The 24,567-nt window shown below is 49.7% G+C and overlaps 1 protein-coding gene across 1 annotated transcript in view; it reads right to left on the bottom strand.

Moving 5' to 3' along the window:
- The window catches only part of Col23a1 (collagen type XXIII alpha 1 chain), a 287,380-nt gene that overhangs the window by 56,867 nt on the left and 205,946 nt on the right, over nucleotides 1-24,567 (bottom strand). Inside the window, exons 3-4 of the mRNA XM_051167672.1 lie at nucleotides 9,696-9,740; nucleotides 843-850 (exon numbers count right to left, since the gene is read on the bottom strand). Coding sequence (XP_051023629.1) covers nucleotides 843-850; nucleotides 9,696-9,740 — 53 coding nt within the window. The remainder of the gene's footprint in view (nucleotides 1-842; nucleotides 851-9,695; nucleotides 9,741-24,567) is intronic.

The following is a 24,567-nucleotide window of genomic DNA, read 5'->3' as shown; positions in this document are numbered from 1 at the left end:
GGTTAATTTTTGGCTCTGGTAGACTGTCCGTGTGCTGCTTGAATGGATGCACAGGGATTTATCTGGTCCTGAAAATCCGCCAAGAGGGATCAAAAGGCAGATACATCCATAACCCAGAGAAAGTGGGGCCGCTGAGTGGCTGCCATCAAAGTGGGCCTCTGGGTGGCCAAGGTGGGAGCCTCTCTGAGCTTCCCTTCACACCCTCTTAAATGCAGAGACATTTTACTTCTGGTGCTGCCTCCTTTACCAGCCAGCCAGGCTCCCAACTGGGAGCAAGACATGCTGGCTAAGAAGAAAAATGAACTCCAGGATCCAATGTTCAAGTCCAACTTCATCTTGGAGCTACTGTCTGATGCCTTTGCCAAAGCATGTGAGATTAAAAAAAAAAAAAAAAAAAAAAAAAGGCACCGGACACTCTGGAGATATGAGTTGGCACTTACATTTTTGTGTACAAAGTTAAAAAAAAAAGATTTGGGGAGGAGTCACTAAGTTTCTGTGTATTCTCTTGAAAAGAAGCTGTTCTAGAATGTTCCAGTGGGCAAGGTGAGCTCAGGGATTTCTTCTACTGTTTAAAAACTAATTCAGCCTCTGTCTGGGATGGACCCTGTTGTTGTTGTTGTTTATTTGTTTATTTCTGAGACAGGCTGTCATGTAGCCTAAGCTGGCCTCACTCTCCCTATGTAGCCAACGATGGCCATGATCTTCCCACCTTTATTTCCTTTGTTTTTAAAGCACATGCGTCTCTAACCAAAAGTTGATTTCATAGGGGTTGATTTCATAGAAAGAACTAAATAAAAGCCTTATCTTTCTCGGGAGCACAGCACAGAATTCGTGACACTTACTGGAGGACCTGCAAAACACAAGCAGAAGAGGCACCGTCAGCATCATCGAAGGTCCCTTCCTGTCCTCAGCACAGCCCTGGCCACCCCATCTCATCAACCTCAGGCTCCAGGGTGGCTCACAGTACTGCCCGCAATGGTCCTGCCAACAAGGGTCAGCCGCAGAACCAATGCTTTTGTCCTTGGAGGGGCTGGGGTGGCCATGTGGGAGGTTCCCACACGCATGAGTTTTGGTGTTCATTTCATGAGGCTGGTTGGCACCATTCATGTTACATTCGGGAAAGCTTAATATGAATTTAGATCTTGCTTGTCCAGCCAGCAGGTTTTCGGGTTTTTTTTTGGGGGGGAGGGGTAGGAAAGAGATAAGAAGAAGAAAACATTTTGGGTATATAGAAGGGTGGGGGGTGAAGGCATGCTATACATATGGTTGGGCAGAGGTGGGTGTGTCACCACAGCCCAGGTCTGGGGTTAGATGTACATGTGGAGATTGAAGGAACGGTATAGAGCAGTGCGTCTTAACCTTCCTAGCGCTGCAACCCTTTATTCCAGTTCCTCATGTGGTGGTGCCCCTCAACCATAAAATTATTCAGCTGGTACTTCATAATTATAACTTTGTCACTGTTATGAATCATAACATAAATATCTGATATATAGGAGGATATGGATATGCGACCCCCAAAGAGGTTGTGCCACACAGAGGTTGAGAATTGTTGGAATAGAAATTGTGGTAGGGACTTCAATAAGGCTTGTCCACAAGAGATAATGGATGGTGACTCTGGCTTCTGAACATATATGTACGCGCACACACACACAGACATGCACACACCTATATTCATGTACACACACACATACACACATACACACACACACACACACACACACACAAACAGTACTTGAAAAAAATTGTGCCTGTACCAAACTGGCCATTGTCATTAGTTTCTAAGTAGAACAACGATTTGCATATCATTTACATTGTATCAGGCACTTAGAGATGATTTACTGTATCTGTGAGGTTGTGTGTAGGCTATTATGCATATATAGTCATTTTACACAAGGGACTTCAGCCTCGGTGGGTCCCATGGATGCTAAAGAATGGCCGGAGTCAGTTCAGTTAAAGGGCAGGGCATCCTGGAAGATGGTTTCTCAACTCCCCAAAGCAATGTGCGTCTCACAAAGGCATGCTTCCACCAAACCAGCAACTCCTCTGCTCCCATTACAGCTCAGCCCTGTAGGATGAGGTTGTACACAGGCAGCCCTTGGCAGGCACCGGAACAAGGAGTATGCCTGCTTGGGCAGCAGTGAGAGGGGAGCCCTGTGGGTAAGGACTCAGTAGTGAGGACAAGTGTGAGGAGCCCTGCCTAGCAGAGTGTTTCCTTCAACAGATATTTAGGGAGCAGAAAAAAGGAATCTGGGGAGTGTAGGAAGCTCCAAGGATGTAGTGGGAAGCCTATTTTGGCCTGCTCTGGAAGGAGGCTCAGTTGTGTCTGGTTGAGGGTAGAGAAAATGAATTAGCAAAGCCGGGGAAGGATGGAGAAAGCAGAGATGGGACAAAAATCTGGGCTTTTTCTCAAATGGAAGTGGAGCAGGGGAGGGAAGGCCAGCCAGGCACAAGGTCTATTTCTGTGTTATGGAGAGTGGAGGGCTGGATGCTATGGGCAGGGGCCGGGAGGCCATCATCACTGAAGGATTCAGCTGGGGCCAGAGTAGACACTGGGGTACGCTATCCCTGGCTGGTCCCAGCAGTAGTAGTAAGAGGTGAGAATCTGGAGAGGCTTGGCAAAGAGAAGACAGTATTTTCTGACTAAAGGGGTGGTTGGGGGAGGGAATTCAGAAATGTAGGCGGGATGGTCAAGATTTTTTTTTTTCTGAGACAGGGTTTCTCTCTGTAGCCTTGGTTGTCCTGGACTCACTATGTAGACCAGGCTGGCCTCGAACTCACAGCGATCTGCCTGCCTCTGCCTCCCGAGTGCTGGGATTAAAGGCGTGTGCCACCACGCCCGGCTATATGTTCATGATTTTTGACTGGAAAGTGGATATATTAATACTCCCACCAGTGGTAATGCAGAGGCCATGTTTTCCCTAAGCCTACACTGGGGCTCAGCAGGGCATGGCTAGCTATCATAGACTCTGAACTTCCTGTCTTCCAGAGACTGGAAAGACTGACTAATCACCTTCTTGAGACCAGATGAGCACTCCTGCCTGCACCTGTCCATGTGCCGGCCTCTGGGCCCATCCTCCTGCTAATGCCCCTCGGGTTACTGGAGGAGGAACTGACCCACTCCGATTAAGGCCAGCTTTTCTCTCTGCCTTTCCCGGAGTGACTGATGTCTGACAGCTACGCTGATGCCCAGCTCAGGGTCTGGCAGGCACAACACACTCAAAAGGCACTAAAGAGTCAAGGGCAAGCGGGCAGGGAATAGGAGCTGCCTGCTGGGCCAGCACCTCAGCTAAACCCTTGGCACGTGACCTTGTTATACGGTATACTGGGCTGGCACAGCTGCTGGAGGCAGATGCAACGATCTGTAGCAAGTGGGTAACTCGAGGGAGGTGGCTTGGGGAGGGGACATGGCTTAGGTCCTCCAGGGGCGCCTGCTTAGAAAGTCAGGCTGGTCCAGGTCCCCTGATTGACCGCATGGTTTCCCGCCTCCAGAGCCTGACTTCACCATGTGTTTTGCTCTCTGACCCTTGGAGGCACACAGCTTTCTAACATATGTGCTAAGCCCCAGAAGGTGGTAGCAATTAAATGAGAGCCAGATGACCTCGCCTGAGGAAGCAGGGGGTTTGGTAATTCTCAGAACTGTCTACAGAGTGGCTGTGGCCTGCCAGGGCTTCCCAGTCTGCGAGTCATGCTCCTTAGTCAACCACCTTAGAGGGTTAGGAGGGACTGCCTGTCTGGGTGGGTGAGCTGCCTGCTCGGTGCTGACAGCTGGGTGGTGGGTGTGGGAACCCACCCTGTTCATCCAGGAGCTTTTTGGCTCCTCCAAGGTTAGTTTGATCTTCCTGCTGCGTATCTCTGTGGTCTGAGAGCGCTAGAGTCACTGCCCTTGTTCCCAGCCCCACAGCTGTTACTGTTGTCCTAGAGTCTGCTCCCCGAATCTGCTCACGACCTGCTCTCCCTGGTGTGAACAGGCCTTCTGCCCACCTTCCCACGACCTGCGCTCCCTGGTGTGAACAGGCCTTCTGCTTTGCTCACTTAGCTAGCTCATGTGTGATGTCACCGCCAGGATCTATAACCTCAGAACCCGAAGCTTTCTCTGCAGAAGCTCAGGAACCTTCTGCGATGTTTCTCAGGACTCTCTAGGGACTAGAGTGACCCAAAGGCTTTTTAACTGAGTTTGTGTATAGGTGGATTCAGGCTGAGGCGAACTCACAGGCAATGTGAGCTGATGAGAAGGGAAGTGGGACAGGCACTTGTGTCTGGGAATATGGTGAGGATCTATGTTTGCCTTTCTGGATGGTGGGGAGAACTGGAGAAGATGCTGTGTGTGTGTATGTGTGTGTGTGTGTGTGTGTGTGTGTGTTGGTGTGTACTCATGTGTGTGCTTGTGCAAAGCCCTGGCACAGGTGAAACACAAGCAGAGGCTGAAATTAGAGCACTTTCTCTTTCACATACATGCAAGAGTGTGCATCACACACACACACACACACACACACACACACACACACACACACACACATGCACACATATGCACATAGACTCTAGGGAAAAGAAAAACGGCTGTCAGTTTTCCACCGTGTAATTTCACACTGAAGAACCAATGGCCCTGAGCATGACTGAACCACAGAGTGAAGACATTCATATTTTTTAAAAAATTAATTAATTGATTAACTTTACAACCCGGTCATAGGCCCCTCCTTCCTCTCCTCCCTTATTACTCAGAAAAGGGGAGCCCCCCTCCCCATCTCAGCTCATCAAGTTGCATCAAGACTGAGCATAGCAGCCAGGGAGAAGTGATCAAAAGGCAGGCAACAGAGCCCATGTCAGAGACAGCCCCCGCTCCAACGGGGGCCACATGAAGCCAGAGTTGCCCATCGGCTATATCTGTGCAGGGGGCCTAGTCCAGTCAGTGCATGGTCCTTGGTTGGTGCTTCAGTCTCCACAAGCCCCTCTGGACCCAGGTTAGTTTGCTCTGCTGAAGATGCTCATATTTAAGTGGCACTCTAGAGAGGCCTCCAGCCTTTTAGCCGAAATGGGAACATCAAGTACAAAATCTCCTCTCTGGAATTCAGTGTCCCGCAGGCTTGCCTCGGGCGGGAGGTTGGCCCAGGCAATTATACCAGACACTGTGCTGTGCTTCCCCGTTGAAAATTAGCTAGGAGTAGGTAAGAACTCCATTCTGCTTGGACCAGATGAACCTGTGAACACTGAAGGGCCAGGAGGATGCTGTCAGGGAAAGGCTTCAGCTGGGAGAGGCTAAGGAACTGGTCCCATGGATGGCTGGGGGCGGGGGTCTGTGATAGGATAACATTCCAGTTAGCTCCTGTCGCAGCACTCCAAAAGAGCCTTTCTCCAAGGGGCACAGGAAAAGGCCTGCCTTGGATAATGGAGGGGGTGACAATGCCAGGATGTGCATGTGTGTGGAACTATCTAGAAATCAACACCAGGCCCATCCAAAGTCAACCAGAGAGGGACATCTGCTTTGTGTGGTCCTCACTGGTTCTGACAGGGAGAAACAGAGCACCTCACAGGAGGCTTCCAGAGGGGGAGCTGTTGCCTTGGTTAGTGGGTGACCTCGGATAAGACAGTATTTTCCTTGCAGCCACATTTCCTATTCTGCAAAAATGGGGGGTAAGGACATATTTTCATCTTGCAGTCCTCTGGGGATCATGTGATATGTAGGACCCAGTACAGAGCTGCAGGCATGCTGGAGGTTAGAGGTCAACCTTAGGTGGCATTCTTCACACACCTTGCTTTTTTTTTTTTTTTTTTTGAGACAGGGTGGCTCACTGGCTTGGGGCGTACTGATTTAGTTCCACTTATTCCATTCCTTTCTCATGGATGAATACTGTTCCACATTGTGTATCGACTGTATTTTATTCTACCCATTTGTGCCTAGATTCTAGCTTGCTTATGTTTCTCAGCTGCTGTGAAAAGCGCTATGATGGGCTGCAAGCACTTTACTGACTGAGCCATCTCCGTAGCCCCTCTAATGGGTTTTTGAGTGAACTGAAGATATATATGCACATACACACAAATATATACACACACATATGTAATATATATCATACATGTATACACACACATTTGTTTTTTCAAGGCAGGGTTTCTCTGTGTAACCTTGGCTCTCCTGAACTTTCTTTGTAGACCAGGCTGGCCTTGAACTCACAGAGATCCACTGCCTCTGCCTCCTGAGTGCTGGGATTACAGGTGTGTGCTACCAAACCCAGCTGGTACATTATATTTTGTCCATAAAAAGGTGACAGCGTTTCTCATCTCCTTCCATAAAGGATGTCAGTGAGTGGACACTGAAAGGCAAGGAAACCTGTCACAAAGGAAGAAAACAACTGAAAGATGAGGTGCGCACCGGGCAGGACACGCAGGGTGCCATTGCACACAAGCAGAACAAAGGCAGCTAGCTCCCAGAGCTCAACATAAACCCCCTTCAGTTTCTGGGTGTCGGACACTCAGGGAAGAATGAAGGGCGTCTGCTCTCAGTGAACCCTGGGAACTTATGAGAGAGCTCCAGTAAAAAGACATGAAGCTGGGGCCCAGCCCCCAGGAGAAAAGAGGACCATCCATTGAACCTGTGCTGGCTTTCCTTGGGCATGGCCAGCCTGGGTCCTCTTGGTAATGTGTCCTTCTGGCCCCATGGTTTCTCACAACTGTGCCCTGTCTGTAGTATTGTTTAAGGGATGACTGTGTGTTCATGGCCCAAAGTATTAACATGCCAATGCGGGAGGTGGGTGTGGCCCAGCCATGGGGCGGGGTGGGGGGTTGGGGGGGTTACCGAATGCTTTCTAGAGGAGTTACCTGAGTTTGAGTTTTGTAGATAAAGAAAAACAAATGAGCCGGGCGTGGTGGTGCACGTCTTTAATCCCAGCACTCGGGAGGCAGAGGCAGGCGGATCACTGTGAGTTCGAGGCCAGCCTGGTCTACAAAGGGAGTCCGGGACAGCCAAGGCTGCACAGAGATACCCTGTCTCGGAAAAAAAAAAAAAAAAAAAAAAAAAAAAAAAAAAAAAAAAAAAAGAAAGAAAGAAAGAAAGAAAAGAAAGAAAGAAAGAAAGACAAATGTACCAGTCTTACTCTTAGGTCACGTAGAGAAAAAAACACATCTGGAGCATGGAAGGACTTGAGGGTGAAGGCAGAGAGGTGACAAGGCACTGGACAGCCACGGTGGGAGATAGGGCAGTGGTGAGAACTGTAGGATGCTGTTGTCATGGGGACAGAGAGGGCAATGGAAATCAGAGGTAAACTGAAGAGATGAAGAGGGGCTTGGTGTGGGGAAGGGAAGGACCAGCGACGCTTGCGCAGGAAGCAAGTGGCTGGGTGTTGTCTCCCTGGGATGGGGACGCTGGAGGAAGGAGACACCGTGATGCTGTGTTCAGAGGGGTTATGTATAATCTGTAGAGCCCGAGGCGGGGAGGAAGGCATCATCAGTGTGCTGGGGCATCTGCGGCCACAGGAGTGGGATGCTATAGGGGGAGAGGACAGACTCATTTAAGAGGCAAGTGGGACCCATGAGAGGAGACTGACAGGTTGAGGTCAGCCGTGTGTGTGTGTGTGTGTGTGTGTGTGTGTGTGTGTGTGTGTAACCTGGCTCAGCAGGGAAGCAGACATACTCAGGGTTGGGGAGGGGTCAGCAGTGAGGTTCCAGAAAGGCAAAGACGTGAGAAGGAAGTAGTTCTCTACCCTCTCGGCGGCGACCTATGCGTGTGCATGGGATCTTCAGCTCGGAGGACGCACAACCAGGAAGCATTTTCTCGAAGCAGCACCAGACATCTAGGGAGAACGAACCCCAACTGCCTATCCACCATCAATCTATCACACTTGAAAATAGAATTCTACAGTCTTACGCAGCAAACGTGTCACCTGACTCAGCCACAGCTCTGAATGTTTCCCTTGTGTATATGTACACAGTCACCTGAAGCTCATTCGGTTGATCTGAGATTATCAACATCCACCCACAGCACGTGTCCTATATTCCAAGCCAGTACAAATGAGCACCAAAAGGGATGTGGAAACACTGTGTGTATGTGTCTGTATGTGTGTGTTTGTGTGTGTCTCTCTGTGTGTATATGTGTGTGTGTATGTGTGTGTGTGTCTCTGTGTGTATCTCTGTGTCTGTGTGTGTGTCTGTATATGTGTGTGTCTCTGTGTGTGTCTGTATATGTGTGTGTCTCTGTGTGTGTTTGTCTGTGTGTATGTGTCTGTATGTGTGTGTCTGTGTGTGTATATGTGTGTGTCTCTGTGTGTGTGTGTCTCTCTGTGTGTATATGTGTGTGTGTGTGTGTGTATGTGTGTATCTCTGTGTCTGTGTGTGTGTCTGTATATGTGTGTGTCTCTGTGTGTGTGTGTGTGTCTGTGTGTATGTGTCTGTGTGTGTCTCTGTGTCTCTGTGTGTGTCTGTATATGTGTGTGTGTATGTGTGTGTCTGTGTATATGTGTCTGTGTGTGTCTCTGTGTCTGTGTGTGTGTCTGTATATGTGTGTGTCTCTGTGTGTGTGTGTGTGTGAAGGTATGCACATGTGAGTGTAGTGTCCACAGAGGCCAGAAGAGGGCATTAGATCCCCCGAAGCTGGAGACATGTGGTTGTGAACCACACAATGTAGGTGCTGAGAACCAAACTCTGGTCCTTTGTGAGAGCAGCAAGTACTCTTAACCTCTGAAGTCATCTCTCTAGTTCCCTGATTTTTTTTCTTGATAGCTGAATAAGAAAGAAGGGAGAGAGAAAGGAAAGAGGAGGGAGGAAGGTAAAGAGGGAGGGAGGAAGGGGGGAGGGAGAGAAGGAAGGAAGATGAAGATAGTGACATGTCTGCTGTAGTCATGTTGTCATTAGCTACTTTGGCCCAAATGATGTCATAGGTGTGGGAAATTGAGGCACAAGGGTAGATGCCTCTTAGGGAACAGTGGTTAAGATTTGGGGGGGGGCAGGGTTGGAGAGGTGGCTCAGAGGTTAAGAGCACTGATTGCTCCTTCAGAGGTCCTGAGTTCAATTCCTAGCAACTACATGGTGGCTCACAACCATCTATGATGTGATCTAATGCCCTCTTCTGGCCTGCAGGTGTACATGCAGGCAGAGCACTGTATACATGATAATATATAAATATTTTTAAAAACCCAACAACTTTGTTTAAAAAAAAAAGATTGGGGGGTGCGAGGTCAAACTATGAAGAACTCTACAGAGTAAGTTCACTTTGGATGTAATGAAGGTAATGGGGGAAGGTGGTTGTGGGGACAGAGGAGCGTGGGGTTGGCATGGAGAGAGGTGGTGAACATCTTAGCCTGATGCCTCTGCCAAAGATAAGAGAGGCAGGATCTGGGATGGAGCTTAGGTCTACAGGGGAACTGTGTCCTATGGAAGGTCCCATGGTGGAGAGCCGGCAGGGTCACTGCTGTCACAGAGGGGAGCTGTTTTAGAATGGGTGATCAAGAATTGAGCTTCTAAGGCTGATAGATTTGGGGGGGGGGGGGGGTGCTGAGGACACAGAGTGTCTAGTTTGGGGATTGTAGATGCCAAGAAGCCAAGAAAAGGTTAGATTTGAGGCAGTGGAGGCCCAAAGATAGCAGCTGGCACCCAAGAAGGGAGATGTGATCCAGGACCAGGAAGTAGGTGGTTGGCACCTCCATCCAGGTCCAGGGTCCATGGTGTGTCTCTCAGTCTTCTCTTAGGATCTAAGAAAACCCAGGACTCACCAGGGTCGCCTCTTCGCCCAGGCTTGCCACGTCGTCCAGGGGGACCTAGACAGGAAAACAAGAACGGATTCACTGAGAAGGAAAGCCAGTACATTGCACAGGACCTCTGGCTACCACTTCCCCCTCCCTAGCAGAGCCCACTGACCTCACTCCTTCACATCCACAGAGCACCCAGGGAGCAGCCTGCCTGAGGCTGGTGGAGAGAGGTGGTAAAGACCCCTTTCCCTTTCTGCCACATCCGGCCTTTGCTCTTCCAGGGCCCGCTGCCCACTCTTCCCCCATCCTGCCATTCATTTACTCTTTCCTAGGTCTTCTTCAAGCTAAGAATTATTCCTGGGACACCTGACATGGGAGATATCGCAGATGACAAACTTCAGACTAGGAAGAAGGACCAGGCTGAGGGTGAGAGCGGTCTCACACCGCCATCCCCCTCCCCATCTCCCCCCACTGCCCCCGCCCCCCAATGCCCTGCAGTGTTCTGTAAAATGAAGTGAGACCCACATGGTAAAAACCAATACCACCATGGTCAGGGTATTACAAGTCAGATTTGGCAATCACAGGTACCATGCTGTCCCTTTAACTTCTTTCCACAGTTTACTTGCATACCCCTCCCCCTTCAAACCCTGGGAGTTGCTGCACATACACACACACACACACACACACACACACACACATACACATGTGTGCTTTAGTGTAGGCCATGGATATGTCACTCTACGTTCTTTGCTGACCCAGGCCTCCTTCCACGTGTTTAAGCCTCTCTCACTTTATATTGCTCTCCACCTTGTCAGCCCCCAGGCCTGAATGGTCCGGACATCAAAAGAGGAGAAGGCTCCAAGTCTCACCTAGGGCAGCCTTGGGCCCTGAGTCTGAGGTCCTCACATTCAGTTGTACAGTGACAATGGGCTGTGAGGCACCTGCAGAATCCACTGCAAACATCACCCGTGCTCTTCTGCCCTGGGCACTGCCTTCTTGTCCTCCTCTCCACCCCCCCTCTCTTTTAAAGATTCATTTATTTATCATATATACAGTGTCTGCCTGCATGTACTCCTGCATGTCAGAAGAGGGCACCACATCTTATTGTAGATGGTTGCGAGCCACCATGTGGTTGCTGGGAATTGAACTCAGGACCTTTGGAAGAGCAGCCAGTGTTCTTAACCTCTGAGCCATCTCTCCAGCCCTTGTCCTCTTCTCTTAAGTGTGATTGCTTCCCACAGACTGAAAGGTATATGTTATTTGTGGATGATTTTTTGTTTTTGTTTTTGAGACAGGATTTCTCTTGTAGTCCTGGCTGTCCTGGGTTCTCTTTGTAGACTAGGCTGGTCTTGAACTCACAGAGATCCACCTGCCTCTACCTCTGCCTCCCAAGTGCTGGGATTACAGGTGTGTGCTATCACGTCTGGCTTTTTAAAAAAAATCTGAGCTGCATACCTTTAGTTCTAGCACTCTAGAGCCAGAGGCAGGTGAACCTCTGCAAATATCAGAGCAGTCTGGTTTACAGAATGAGAACTTGTTTTGAAGACAAAGAAAAGAAAAGAAAGAAAGAAAGACAGACAGACACACACAACAAACTAACCTGAAATAAAACCAAAACATATATAGGTATATATTTTATTTATTTATTTGTGTGTGCACACATGTGTGCAAGAGCTTATTGAGGCATGGAGAGGTCATCAGATCCCTTACAGCCTGGAGTTAGGCAACTGTAAGCAGCCCAATGTGGGTGCTGGTAACTGAATTCTGACCCTCTACAAGAGCTGTCAGTCCTCTCGACTGCTGAGCCACATCTCCAGCCCCTTAGTTGAGTTTTGCAGATGGCATTTGTCCTCCTTAGGGTTACTATTGCAACTTGGGGAGGAAAGAGTTTATTTGGTTGATGCTTCTACATCACTGTTTATTGCCAAAGGAAGTCAGGACAGGAACTCAAACAGGGCAGGAACCTGGAGGCAGGAGCTGATGCAGAGGTTGTGGAGGAGTGCTGCTTACTGGCCTGCTCCTCATGGCTCGCTCAGCCTGCTTTCCTATAGAACCCAGGACTTGCCACTCACAGGTGGAGTCCGGGTTGGCACCACTCACAATGGGCTGGGCCCTCCCATAGCAATCACTAGTTTAAAAATGCCCTACAAGCTTGCCTGCAGCCTGATCTTATGGAGGCATTTTCTTAATTGTAATTCCCTCCTCTCTGATGACTCTGGCTTGTGTCAAGTCGACACGGAACTATCTATCATGACATTTTGTGTCTGTCTGTCTGTCTGTCTGTCTGTCTGTCTGCCTTGGTTGCTTACTGCATTCTAGGCAAGAACAGAAGGATAAGGTGTGACTGCATTGTCTTTTATGCAAAGTCAACCTCAAAACTCCTCGAGAATTCTCAGAACAACTAGGAGGAGATGCCAAATGTGGCCACCAGTCAAGTCTAGGCTAGGCAGAGCCTGCCATGCCAAAATTAGCATTTGTGTGCGTGATGGTTAGTGCTGGCTGCCAACCAGGCAGGGTCTAGAGTCACTCTGGTGTTCAAACTTTGTGCGTGACTGAGGGAGTTTCTAGACTGAATTGACAGGAGGTGGAAGACCCACCCTGATTGTGGGTCTTCATACCATGGGCTGGGGTCCCAGACTGCATAGGAAGGGCACAGTGAGGTGAGCACCAGCACTCATCTTGTTTCCTGACTGTGGATGCAGTGTGACCAGCCACCTCAAATTCCTGTCACCGCGTCTTTCTTGCTGTCACAGACGGCACCTTCAAACCATGAACCAAAAGAAGCTCTTGCTTCCTTATGTTGCTTTGTATTTGGTCATGGCAGTGAGGAAAGTGACCAATACAATGCATGTCCCTTCTCCTCCCTGGTACACCCTGGCCCGAGGGGTCAGTGCAGGGCAGAGAAGCAGCCCTGGCACTGGCTCAGAGGGTGCTTCTGGGTTTTGCAAAGGGATGCTCTGTATCCTGAGGAGAGAAGGATTCTGAGGGACAAGGAAAGATTGGGGCTCTTCTGCATGGGAAGGGCCCCACGGGGCCATGTTGGATCCCGAGACCTTTGCTGTGAGAGCTCAGGGGATGCACTGCTTCTTAGCCTCCTGGCCTGAGGGTTTCGGAGTCAGGATGGCTGAACGCCATGGAAGGATTGAAGACCCGCATGGCTGAGGCTGTTGCTTGACTGCTGGAGTGCTTGTCTAACATGCATGAAGCCCTGGGCTTGACTCCTAGCACGGCATAAACCAGGCACAGTGGCAAAGGCCTGTAATTCCAGCATTTGGGAAGAGGAGGCTGGAGGACCAGGAGTTCGAAGTCATCCATGGCTATACTGAGTTTGAGGCCAGTATGAGCCACACGAGACCCTGTGTTTAAAAATACGTGAGAAAAACCACAAAAGAGGCAACCACACTCTATCCCATAGCTCTGGGTTAGGACAGACACTTCTATCAGAGACATAGACCTTGGTTTTCTGGACACAGGCTTCAAGGTCAGGGTTCATGTTGAAACTTCAGAGGGACCATGTTGACATGTTAACCTGGCAAGGTCCTGGCTCTAGCACCCCCATAACAAATGGCTACTTGCACCTGCATGCTCTTTAAAGTTTATGAGGGATCTCTAAGCCAATGCCTGTGGAATTTGCAAACGTGTGGCCAACTGCCACCTTGACATCTCCATGTAGGTGTCTCACCATCTCAGGATCACTGTAACCCAGACCCTCATCTTTATCTCCTTCCTGTGCCCTGTGTGTGGCTGCTGGCACCCGAGACTATTGTGAACTGGCCACACAGAGTAACTGTGCCCTTGTGTTTGGGGGTCTGTCAGCATCCTTGGTGGCCTTCTGTCCTCTGTGTGGATGTACCTTGTTTTTAGGGAGGCAGTGCAAGGGGATTGCAATATATGAGCATACACACGACCATGCTCCTGTGCTTGTGGACAGAGAAGACCCAGTTTTCACCCACAGAGCCTTGGGGGCTCTCTCCAGGACACAGAGGGCTGAGCTGTGGGGTACAACAGGAAAGGAGGCTCAAGTGGGAAATAAACCAGGCTATTTCCAGGCCTGAAGCTGCACCAGCATCATGGCATTTTGATGGTCATTGCTGGGCACAAGAATAAAATTCCCTGTCTGGGTTAACTTAGGCCAGATTTGCTTTTGTTGAGGTGGCGGAACGAATGGATTTCCCCGGGGTGGTTCTTCTGGGTGGCTTGGTTCGACAGCAGGCCCAATACAGAGGGGTGTGACAGAGGAGGCAGCTGCCCAGGCAGGGTGGGGTGCCCTGTCCCTGGAGCCCTTTTGTGCAAAGCTCCCAGTTGGCCCAAGCTGGGATGTCACTAAGCATGCAGGGCCTGTGGGGCTGCAGCCTGCCACACCGGCTGTCACTCACAGATGAAAGGGCCCCGAGCGGAGAAAAAGAAGGCTGCTTAGAAACACACTCCAGGGGCTGGTTGCAGCCAGATTCTGGAGGCTTTTGTGGGATTCACTCTTGTGGCCAACAGGTCTACCCTTTATTCTGTGATTCATACTCAGATGCTCAACTTTAAGGGGAGGCAACATGGACCCAGACAAACTAGACTCCTAGTTGCTCTCCTCCCTGGAGTGAAGGCATCACCAAGTCCAAGGAGCTGGCTGGACAGCACTCCAGACTCCTCTGATTGTGCCTTCTTTCTCCCACTCCCAACCGAGACAGCAGCTTCACTTCTCTGCCTCTCCCTGCCCCCCAAGCATCTGCCCTTTCTGCTCTGGCTGCTAGCAGCTCCTCTACAGCTTCTCACACAGCTTGCTGTCTCCAGTCCCAAGCCTGGGGTGGGATGTTGGCTGAAGAAAGGTCAAAGAGAGGCACCCTGGATGCCTCTCTTACTTCCTCCCATTTATTCTCTTCAAATAACTGTTAGTCAGGCGCACTCAACATTTTGACACTGCAATACAATGTTGTCATCTGTGACGTTCATGCTTAATAACCACCCACTCAAATTAAAAAAAAAAAATTGCGCACCCACCCCCCCACCAAAAATTTCAATGCTTGAAGTTTACGATCTTGCTGTGTCATGGTCAGGGTTATCCTGGGCCACATGCCTCTGGCAGCCCTCAGGACATGCCTGGCAACCCAACAAGCTCCAGGCCTTCAAGCAGACTCAGGACCACTTGGCTTGGTAAGGCTAGGTGGCTGGGGAAGGGAGTGATGTCTGCTCTCATTTCTCTCCCATTGCATGAAGATGGGTGAGACGGCCACGCCTGGGCATTGGGTCTTCATACAGATGCATTCTTCTGTCTCCCCCAGGCATGTGGAGATGCAGCTCTCACCTTGTGGGCAGGGGTTAGGTCCAGATACTGGGCAAGTCCTCAAATGAAGCCTTGTTTTTGTTTTTCTGGTGCTGGAGCTCGGGACAAGCTAAGATAAGCATTTTATTGCTGAGCCTCAACTCCAGCCCCTATCTCCTATCTTGAGTATAGAACTGCAAGGCTAACCCTATGGGAAGAAGAGGTCTCTCCATGTCCCTAATCCCTGCCCCATCTGCAAACCTGGGCAGCAGAAGGCAGCAGCTGAGCATCCCAAAGCTCTTGCGCAGTGTAGCGGTGGGATTGCTCCATGCAGCCCTGAGGTTTCTGGTGTGACACATGCCATCCAGGGCCCTAGATCAAGGCTGACTAACTCAGGATGCCTGTGGCCACATTAACTAACTCCAGGAGTTCAAGGGCAGATACATGAAAACTTTTATTTATGTATTATTTATTTTTTTCAAAGATAGGATCTGACGGTAGCCCAGGCTGCCCCTGAGCTTGCTATATAACTAAAGATGATTTTAAACTTCTGATCGTCTTGTCTCTACTTTCTGAGGGCTAGGATTTATAGGTGCATCACCATATCTGGTGTATGTGGTGCAGGGGACAGGACCCTTATGGATGCCAGGCAAGCACTCTACCAACTGAGCTACAGCCCCAGGCCAAAAGGGACAATATTACTGAAATTTCTTTTCTTTTTTTGTTTTTTGTTTTTTGAGACAGGGTTTCTCTGTGTAGCTTTGACTGTCCTGGCCTCCCAGCTTTGTAGACCAGGCTGGCCTTGAACTCACAACGATCCGCCTGCCTGTGCCTCCTGAGTGCTGGGATTAAAGGCATGTGCGACCATGCCTAGCACTACTGAAATTTCTAATACAGAAATTTTGTCTTTTCTTGGGATGGAGAAGCCACATCATTCAACAACTCCAAAGAGCCCTGACACACTTCCCCTCAAACTTGAGTCCCTAAATCTCTCTACCTCTACCTCCCCTACTGATATTTACATCAACACCTGACTTATTGGTGGCCTCTTGTAGGGTACCCACTCACCTGGCTGGGCTAATGCAGAGACTCCCTGGCCACTCAGCCCCCAGTGCTGACCTGATCCTTTCTTCTACCGGTCCCATGGGGCAGGGGCTTTTGGGTAGTTTTTCTAATTGAAACTGTTCAGCAGTTCCACTACCGGCTTTCCTCTCACCTCTTTTCTCACTATAGACGGGGGTGGGACTGGGGTAGAGGCTCAGAGAAACCAAGAAATGGTCCCAGACACCACAGCCAGAAGGTAGAATAACTTCCTTCCTGTTTAAGGCTGAGTCATACGCCATTCTCCATTGTAGCTCATACCCTAATGAAGTTGACTCAGCCTTAAGCAGGAAGGAAGCTTTGACATGTACGACAACATTTAGCCCTGGGGACATTATGCTGCAGGAAAAAAGGCAGTTATAACAGAAAAACAAACAAACAAACAAACCAACAACAACAACAAAAGGATCTGGGGAGATGGCTCAGTTGGTAAAATGCTTGCCATGTAAACATAAGGCTCTGGGGTGAGTTACCAGAATCTATGTAAAAAGCTAGTTGTGTTGGTGACTCAGAAGCCACATAAAAAGCTGGGTATTGTGGGTGTACTTATCATCCCAGTGCAGGGGAGGTGGAGATGCATGGGCCTTTGGGGCTTTCTGGATAGCCAGGATAATTGAATTGGTAAGTTCCAGGCCAATGAGGACCTGCCTCAAGAGATAAGGAGTTCTGATGGCCATGCTCTGCTGCTGAAGGGGGACAAGGAGAAGCTTCACTGGTAGGTAACTAGAAGCTTCACTCTTATTGACTAATGTTCACGACATCGGAAGGTACTCTGCACACCACTGGAGGAGAAAGGTGATCATCACTGAACTACAAACACTGTGATCTGTAACAGTGACCCACCTGCCTGCAGTATATATCGGTGCAATAGTGGCGCAAATGTCATGGCGGTAACCATCCACTTTAAAAAAAAAATGGATTTATGGCCCACTCTGTGAGATGGAACTCATACATGACTCTGCTAAAGTGACCAAGGACCTGAGACCAGATAGGCAACAGGCCTAGGGGAAACCCCACCACTGTTGTTCTGCTAAAGGAACACAGCACTGAAATGATTCCTAATGGTATATACTGCTGTACCTATCAGTCAGTGCCTCACCAACCCTTCTCAGAGAAGGTTCTTCTTGCAGAAGATGAGAACTAACTTAGAGAGCCCCAGGTGGACATTGTGAGGAGAGTGGGAGACTTTGGAGCACTCAGTCCTAAATGGGATGTCTTCATTAAAGCGCTCTCTGCAATGCTCAGGGATCTACGCATAAGTGGAGGCAGAAAGACTGCAGAGCCACAGGGGGAGAAGAACTCCAGGACACAACAGAGATGATGGCATCTATAAACTCACAGAGTATGTGGCAACATGCGCAACGCCTGTACAAGTTCAAGCTAGATGGGGGGATCTCAGGGCTGAGAGGGAGAAGTAGACACAAGGCCCCACCCCTAACCAACAAGCTGTCAGGAATTGATACCCTCTGGCAGAGGGAAAACCAGTTTTCTCCAATACAAATATATTTCATGAAATAAAAAAGTCAAATAATAATAGGTGATGATGGTGCACATCTTTAATCCCAGCCCTTGGGAGGCAGAAGCCGGAGGATCTCTGAGTTTGAGGCCAGCCTGGTCTACAGAGATAGGACAGCCAGGACGACATGGAGAAACCCTGTCTCAAGAACCAAACCAAACCAAAATCAAATTAATAATAAAAAATAAAAGTCGGGGAGCAACTGAAGAAGACACCTGAGGTTGATCTCTGGCCTCCATAGTCAGGTGCACACACACACACACACACACACACACACACACACACACACACACACACACACACACTAATTGACTCTAATTGTATGAGGGTCCTAGAAGAGTTCAGTTGGTATGGGTGGGAAGTGGAGAAGGGGCTTCTGGAGCTGGGAGACGACAGACCTGGGTCTGTAACATGACTAGGGTTCTGGAAGTAGGTGATATGTCAGTAGCAAAAATGGTGAGATAATCAGTTCTATGTTGTATACTTATCATAATAGAAAAACAAAACATGCTTAGAATACCAGCCCTCAGGGAGGCAGAGGCAGAGGCAGAGGCAGGAGGATCTTTAAGTTTAATGTTAGCCTGGTCTACAAAGCAAGTCCAGAACAGCCAAGGCTATACAGAGAAACCCTGTCTCAACAAAACAAAACAAAAATCCAGAAAATAAAAAGAAATAAATAAATAAAGAAAATAAAAACCAAACCCAGGGACCGCAGGGACAGAGCTAGGCTGTGATCTCAGGCTGTCCTGATGGAGAATGGGTGATGGTATTGGCTGCCATAGCCGAGTGTCCAGCTCATGAGAAACATGGCCACAGCTGGATGTGGTGGCTCACACCTTTAATCCCCTCATTGAGGAGGCAGAGGCAGGTGGATCTTTATGAGTTCAAAGCCAGCCTTGCCTACATAGTTAGTTCCAGAACAGCGAAAGCTACATAGTGATGTCCTGTACCCCAAACCCGAAACATAAAACAAAACAAAAAGCCCCAAAACAGAACCCCCTGAAAACAAAAACCTCAAGCTGACCAGCTCCTGCCCCCAATAGCCCTGGATCACTCTGTTTTCTAAGCCTTAGGCCAGCCTAGCTGTAAACTTGTTCCCAGATGCAGGCATCTCCTTTCTGCTCAGTTTAGCTTGGCCTAATGCTGCTCCGCCTGTTGGAGCAGGTGTACGGCAGTGGTAGGTTCCCCTGGTAGTGCTGGGTCCCTGGTTTTCCCAAGGAGGCTTGCTGGCTGGCAGGGTGGCAGACCAGCAGGCTAGCTCAGTCTCAGGCAGCACTGTGGGCACTAGTGCCATCTGAGGATTGAAATCCCAGCCTTTTCCTCTGCAAACCTAGTTCTTTCCCAAGTTTTTAGGTCTCTGCGGACTCATTTCCCATCGTCTGCCACGCCCTCCTGTTTGCCGGAAAGTCTCTGAGGAATTTGGGAAACAGATGCCACAGGTTCCTGGGGGTTTTCAACCACAGCCTCCTCATGCTTGTCTGGAACCGGGGATGTCGTCCAGGATGGTGACAGACCCTGGCCATCCTGCTGACTACGCTGGAGAGCTCACTTGGACGTTGTGCTATTTAATAATAAATGCTATTTAATAATAAATAGAACTCATATCAGGAGGGGCTGATCCCCATTACAAAAAGACAGACCTTAGATGTGGACATGGCTACATTCTCCAAAGGAAAGGATGGGACCAGACAGCTACAGTAGCCTGACGGTATTTACTACAAACAAGATAAAGCTGGGATCACTTATAAAGTGTGAGCTTGGCGCCAGTCTCAGTTGCATGAAATTTTAACTCATAAGCACCTCACGCTGAAGCCAGAAGAAAGGCTGTGATTCATCAATGTCCCATTTCACAGATGAGTAGGCGGAGGCATGGAGACGTTAAGTGACCCTGTGAGGTTGCACAGATAGGCACACGAGGAGCCATGCTGACTGGACCATGAGCTTGTACTTCCTACCACCGCCTGGCTCCCTCCTATCAGAGAAACGCTTGTTAGGGGGAAGTGATCCAAATAGTCCATGTGCTTCATAACCGCATCTTGACATTTGTTATTTATTTATGTTTTAAAGATGCCAGAAACCACATACAAAAAAGCAAGTAGCCCAGGGATGGCTCTCAGGCTGATGGGTTAAATATCTCATTAGGAGACCACACGCCATGGGCAGTCCTGAGACCTGGATCGACCCCAGGCCCTTGGGGCATACCTTCCTGAAGCCATTCCTAAATGTCTGTCGTTTTGCGAGCTGAGTCTCGCAATCCCAGACACATTATTTACAGTGGTGACACACCAGCCTTGCTTCATACAACCCCCTATGTCCTCTGAAGACCCTAGAACCATCTTGCAAACGGTCCTGGTGGGAGGAGCATGCCCAGTGAGCGTGGGTTGGGGAGGCTTGCGGGTCGCTTCATGCTGAACCTGGACAGGTGACGTGCCCGGTGTTTTGGCTTCATTTACAGGTAAGGAAACACAGCAAGGTGCTTGCTGTAAGTGTCAGAGCTGGCCAGGAGCAAGAGTCCAGCCTGCACTGCACTGCTCTTGCTCTCTTAAGCTCCTCCTTTTCAGGGAGACTGACTGTATCTTATGCTACAATCATAGGGCAAAGAATAGAATATCCCATCTCGAGAGCACAACAAAAGGCTCGGGAAGGGCCTCGGGTATAGCTCAGTTGTTGGAATATTCTTGCCTAGCATGCAGGAAGTTCTGGGTTTGATTCTCAAAACTACGTAAACCAAGCATGGTGGAGCATGCCCCAAATCCCAACATTGAGGATGTGGAGGTAGGAAGATCAGAAAGTCAAGATCATTCACGGATACAGTCTATGTCCAGCCTGGGCTACCTGAGACCCTACCTTAACAAAAAACAAAACAACAAACAAACAAACAAACAAACAAAAAAGTGGGGAAGGAGCAAGGAAAACAGTGTACGAGAGAGGCACCAGATTGGGTTGTACTCAGAGCACCTTGGTAGGACTAGTGCATGGGGCACCCGAGGGGGACATAGACATTGCTCTGATGGAAGGCCCTGGCACTCTGGGCTGACAGCAGAGACCCTCAGTGTCTCTTTAATTTGATTGACGGTATCTCACACAGGAGTATCCAAGTCCTGCTGCTCAGTCCAACAGCGTGGGGAGGGGGAGTCCCACAAAGTGATTAGGATTAATATTAGGAGGTGCTTGTTATAAATGGGAGCCGGCCTTTCCCTCTCCCCCTTTTCCCTTACATTTCCCTCCTTGGGTTTGGTGTGGGTTCCCTGGACCCTGGCCTTCCCGGCTTTGACAAAGCTGTGAGACAGAAATTGCCGAGCCTCAGCCAGCACAAAAGTGCAGCAGGACACCTGGTAGCAGGTGGTTCTCAGGGTGGGCAGAGCCTCTCCTTCCTCCTTGGGCTCAAGCAGCTGCAGAGAGACCTGACAGTCCATGACCCTTCCCTCCCATAGTGCTCAAGGCCGTGAGAAGCCACTTCGAAGGCCTGGAGGGGACCGGGCTGGAGGAGGGGGGCTGGGGAGGTCTTAGAGAGAGGAGAGTGACTTTGGCTCTCAGAGAAAGAAGCTGAATGAGGTCAGTATGGATGTCCAAGGGCAAAGGGGGAAGATGCTGGCGCTGAGGCATGTGCTGCCTGGACACTGCCATGTTGGTGCGGGTGGTGGGTGGTGGTGGGTGGTGGGTGGTGGTGGGTGGTGGTGGGTGGTGGTGGGTGGTGGTGGGTTTAGGGTCACGGCTCTCGATGTATCTGTATCCTAGGGTCCACGGTACCCTGGCATCCATTTCCTGTCGGAAAACAGGCTCCAGCGAGGCGCACATAAACCAGCACACCCCAAAGATGCCAAATTCCTCAACTCTTCATTCACCCCGAAGCTGTAATCACTGACACATGGGCTCCCGAGCTCTTCTGAACCTAACGAAGGCCAGGATCTGCTGTCAGGGAACGGAAAGCCTTTTTTTTTTTAAATAATGTAAAAGTCCAGGCCATTCCTAGGAGCTTTGATTCTCATGAGAATTCCTCACAAGCTCACACTGTGTCCCACTCAATAGTTCTAGAAAAAGGCAGGTGAAGTGCGCAGCTGGAGGTCTCATGCTGGGCTCAGGGCAACAGGAAAAAGGCTGATCACTCGGGATGCACAACATGTTTCCAGCTCATCTGGTGCTAGACTTGGGACTCCTGGCTCTTTGGGTCAGGGGGACAGAGCTCTCCAGGGTGAAGGGGCACACACTCTTTAACTGGTGCTCCTCAGGAGCTGTGGAGAGCTTCAGTGGGTGCTGGGTGGAGGTATGCCAATGACCAAAGGGCTTCCTGGGGAACCAGGACAGTCTCTCTCACAGCCAACTGTGAGGAGGAGGTCCGGTCCAAAAGGACGCCCACTGCCACATGCCACTCCTTACCCAATCTCTACAGAGGACTTTTCTTAAGCTTGTCTACTTATCTGCACCTCAGGGCCTTCGCACAGTCCACATCTTCGGCCTGGGAACACTCCATGGCCACACTCCCCCACACTCCCCCCACACGCCCCCCAGTACAGTTTGACCACCTGAAGGATCCTGTCCTTAGAGGTCTCTGTCACATAGCATTACTTATTTTCTTCCAATTACTTATCTGTACCAAAGCATCTATTTGTTTTAGTTGTTTATTTTTTCTTAAATCACGTTTCTTTCTTGTGTGATATAAGGATTGAATACAGGGTCATTAAATATTTATTTGTTTGGGGGGGGTCTGAAGAAATGGCGCAGTAGTTTTATGCTTGTTGAGCGCCTAAGTTTGGCCGGGCGGTGGTGGCACATGTCTTTAATCCCAGCACTAGGGAGGTAGAGGCAGGCGGATCGCTGTGAGTTCGAGGTCGGCCTGATCTACAAAGTGAGTCCAGGACAGCCAAGGCTACACAGAGAAACCCTGTCCCAAAAAACAAACAAACAAACAAACAAACAAGAGAAAACCTAATTTGGTTTTCAGCACCCACATTGGGAGGCTGACGACTGTTTGCAACCCTAGCTTCTGTGCCCTATTCTGGGTTTCCCAGGCGCTGCACCCAAGCCCACCAACGCACACACAGATACGCACATGCACATGATTGAAAAGAAAAGCAAACCTTTATAAAATTTTACTGTGGTGTGTGTGTGTGTGTGTGTGTGTTTTGCACACACCAAGGCATATGTGTGCAGGCCAGAGGGCAACTTATAGGAGTTGGTTCTCTCCTTCTACCATGTGGGTCCAGAGGTCAATTTGAGGTTGTTAGGTCACAAGCACTGCTGAGTCATCTCCCTGGCCCTGAGTTGGGCGTACACTTAAAAAAAAAAGATTTATTTTATTTATTATTATGTATACAGTGCTCTGCCTGCATGTACACCTGCAGGCCAGAAGAGTGTGTCAGATCACATTACAGATGGTTGTGAGCCACCATGTGGTTGCTGGGAACTGAGCTTAGGACCTTTGGAAGAATAGACAGTGCTCTTAACCTCTGAGCCATCTCTCCAGCCCTGGGCATACACTTTTACCGGCTTACACTGCCCCCTTTCTCCTTACAAAGACTGATAACACTTTAAAGTTGACACAACATACCACACATGTCAGGGGCAGTATGACAGCCAGTGTTCTCTATAACGATCAGATGAGAGAGAGAGTGACAGGAGCACATCCACAACATGTGGAATCTTCTCTATTTGCTATTTTGTAATGTACAATTAACTTTGTCACCCGCAGTCAGCTACAAAGACATGTAATATTAATCCTCTGGGGCTGTGGGTGTGGCTCAGTGGGAAAGCGCAGGTTTAACATATGGGAGGCCCAGGGTTCAATCCTCAACATCACAGGACAATAGTAAAACCTCAAGAAACAAACAGATAAGCCCTAAACAAGCCAACGTCCACCTCCTACAATTAAACCAACAGCCCCCAACCAAACCAGGAGGTTCTTCCTCCAACCCAAGTACAGCCTTGGCACATTAAACATTATCACTCGAGTCCAACCCACCTGTCATTGCTCTTTAGCATGCATGACCACCATTCAGAGCATGTATAACTTCTGTTCCAGATATTGGAGCATTGGGGTGCTGGCCTCTCAAAAAAACTGGGCAACAGTCAACTTGGCTGGCATGGAACCCTCCTCAGCCAAGAAGTGGGCATGAGGCTGCATGAGACTGTGTGCTGCATGGGACTCTGTGCTGCATAGGACTGTGTGCTGCATGGGACTGTGAGCTGCATGGGACTATGTGCTGCATGGGACTATGTGCTGCATGGGACTGTGAGCTGCATGGGACTGTGTGCTGCATGGAACTGTGTGCTGCATGGGACTGTGAGCTGCATGGGACTGTGTGCTGCATGGGACTGCATGCTGCATGGGACTGTGTGCTGCATGGGACTGTGTGCTGCATGGGACTGTGTGCTGCATGGGACTGTGTGCTGCATGGAACTGTGAGCTGCATGGGACTGTGTGCTGCATGGGACTATGAGCTGCATGAGACTGTGTGCTGCATGAGACTGTGAGCTGCATGGGACTGTGTGCTGCATGGGACTGTGAGCTGCATGGGACTGTGTGCTGCATGGGACTGCGAGCTGCATGAGACTGTGTGCTGCATGGGACTGTGAGCTGCATGGGACTGTGAGCTGCATGGGACTGTGTGTTGCATGGGACTGTGTGCTGCATGGGACTGTGAGCTGCATGGGACTGCGAGCTGCATGAGACTGTGTGCTTCATGGGACTGTGAGCTGCATGGGACTGTGAGCTGCATGGGACTGTGTGCTGCATGGGACTGTGTGCTGCATGGGACTGTGTGCTGCATGGGACTGTGTGCTGCATGGGACTGTGTGCTGCATGAGACTGTGTGCTGCATGGGACTGTGTGCTGCATGGGACTGTGAGCTGCATGGGACTGTGTGCTGCATGGGACTGTGTGCTGCATGGGACTATGAGCTGCATGAGACTGTGTGCTGCATGGGACTGTGAGCTGCATGGGACTGTGAGCTGCATGGGACTGTGTGCTGCATGGGACTGTGTGCTGCGTGGGACTGTGTGTTGCATGGGACTATATGTTGCAGGACGCT

The sequence above is a fragment of the Acomys russatus genome, chromosome 25 (genome assembly GCF_903995435.1).
Source record: "Acomys russatus chromosome 25, mAcoRus1.1, whole genome shotgun sequence".
Lineage (NCBI taxonomy): Eukaryota > Metazoa > Chordata > Mammalia > Rodentia > Muridae > Acomys > Acomys russatus.
The sequence above is the reverse complement of the archived record's forward strand: the minus strand, read 5'-3'. Positions and strand labels throughout refer to the sequence as shown.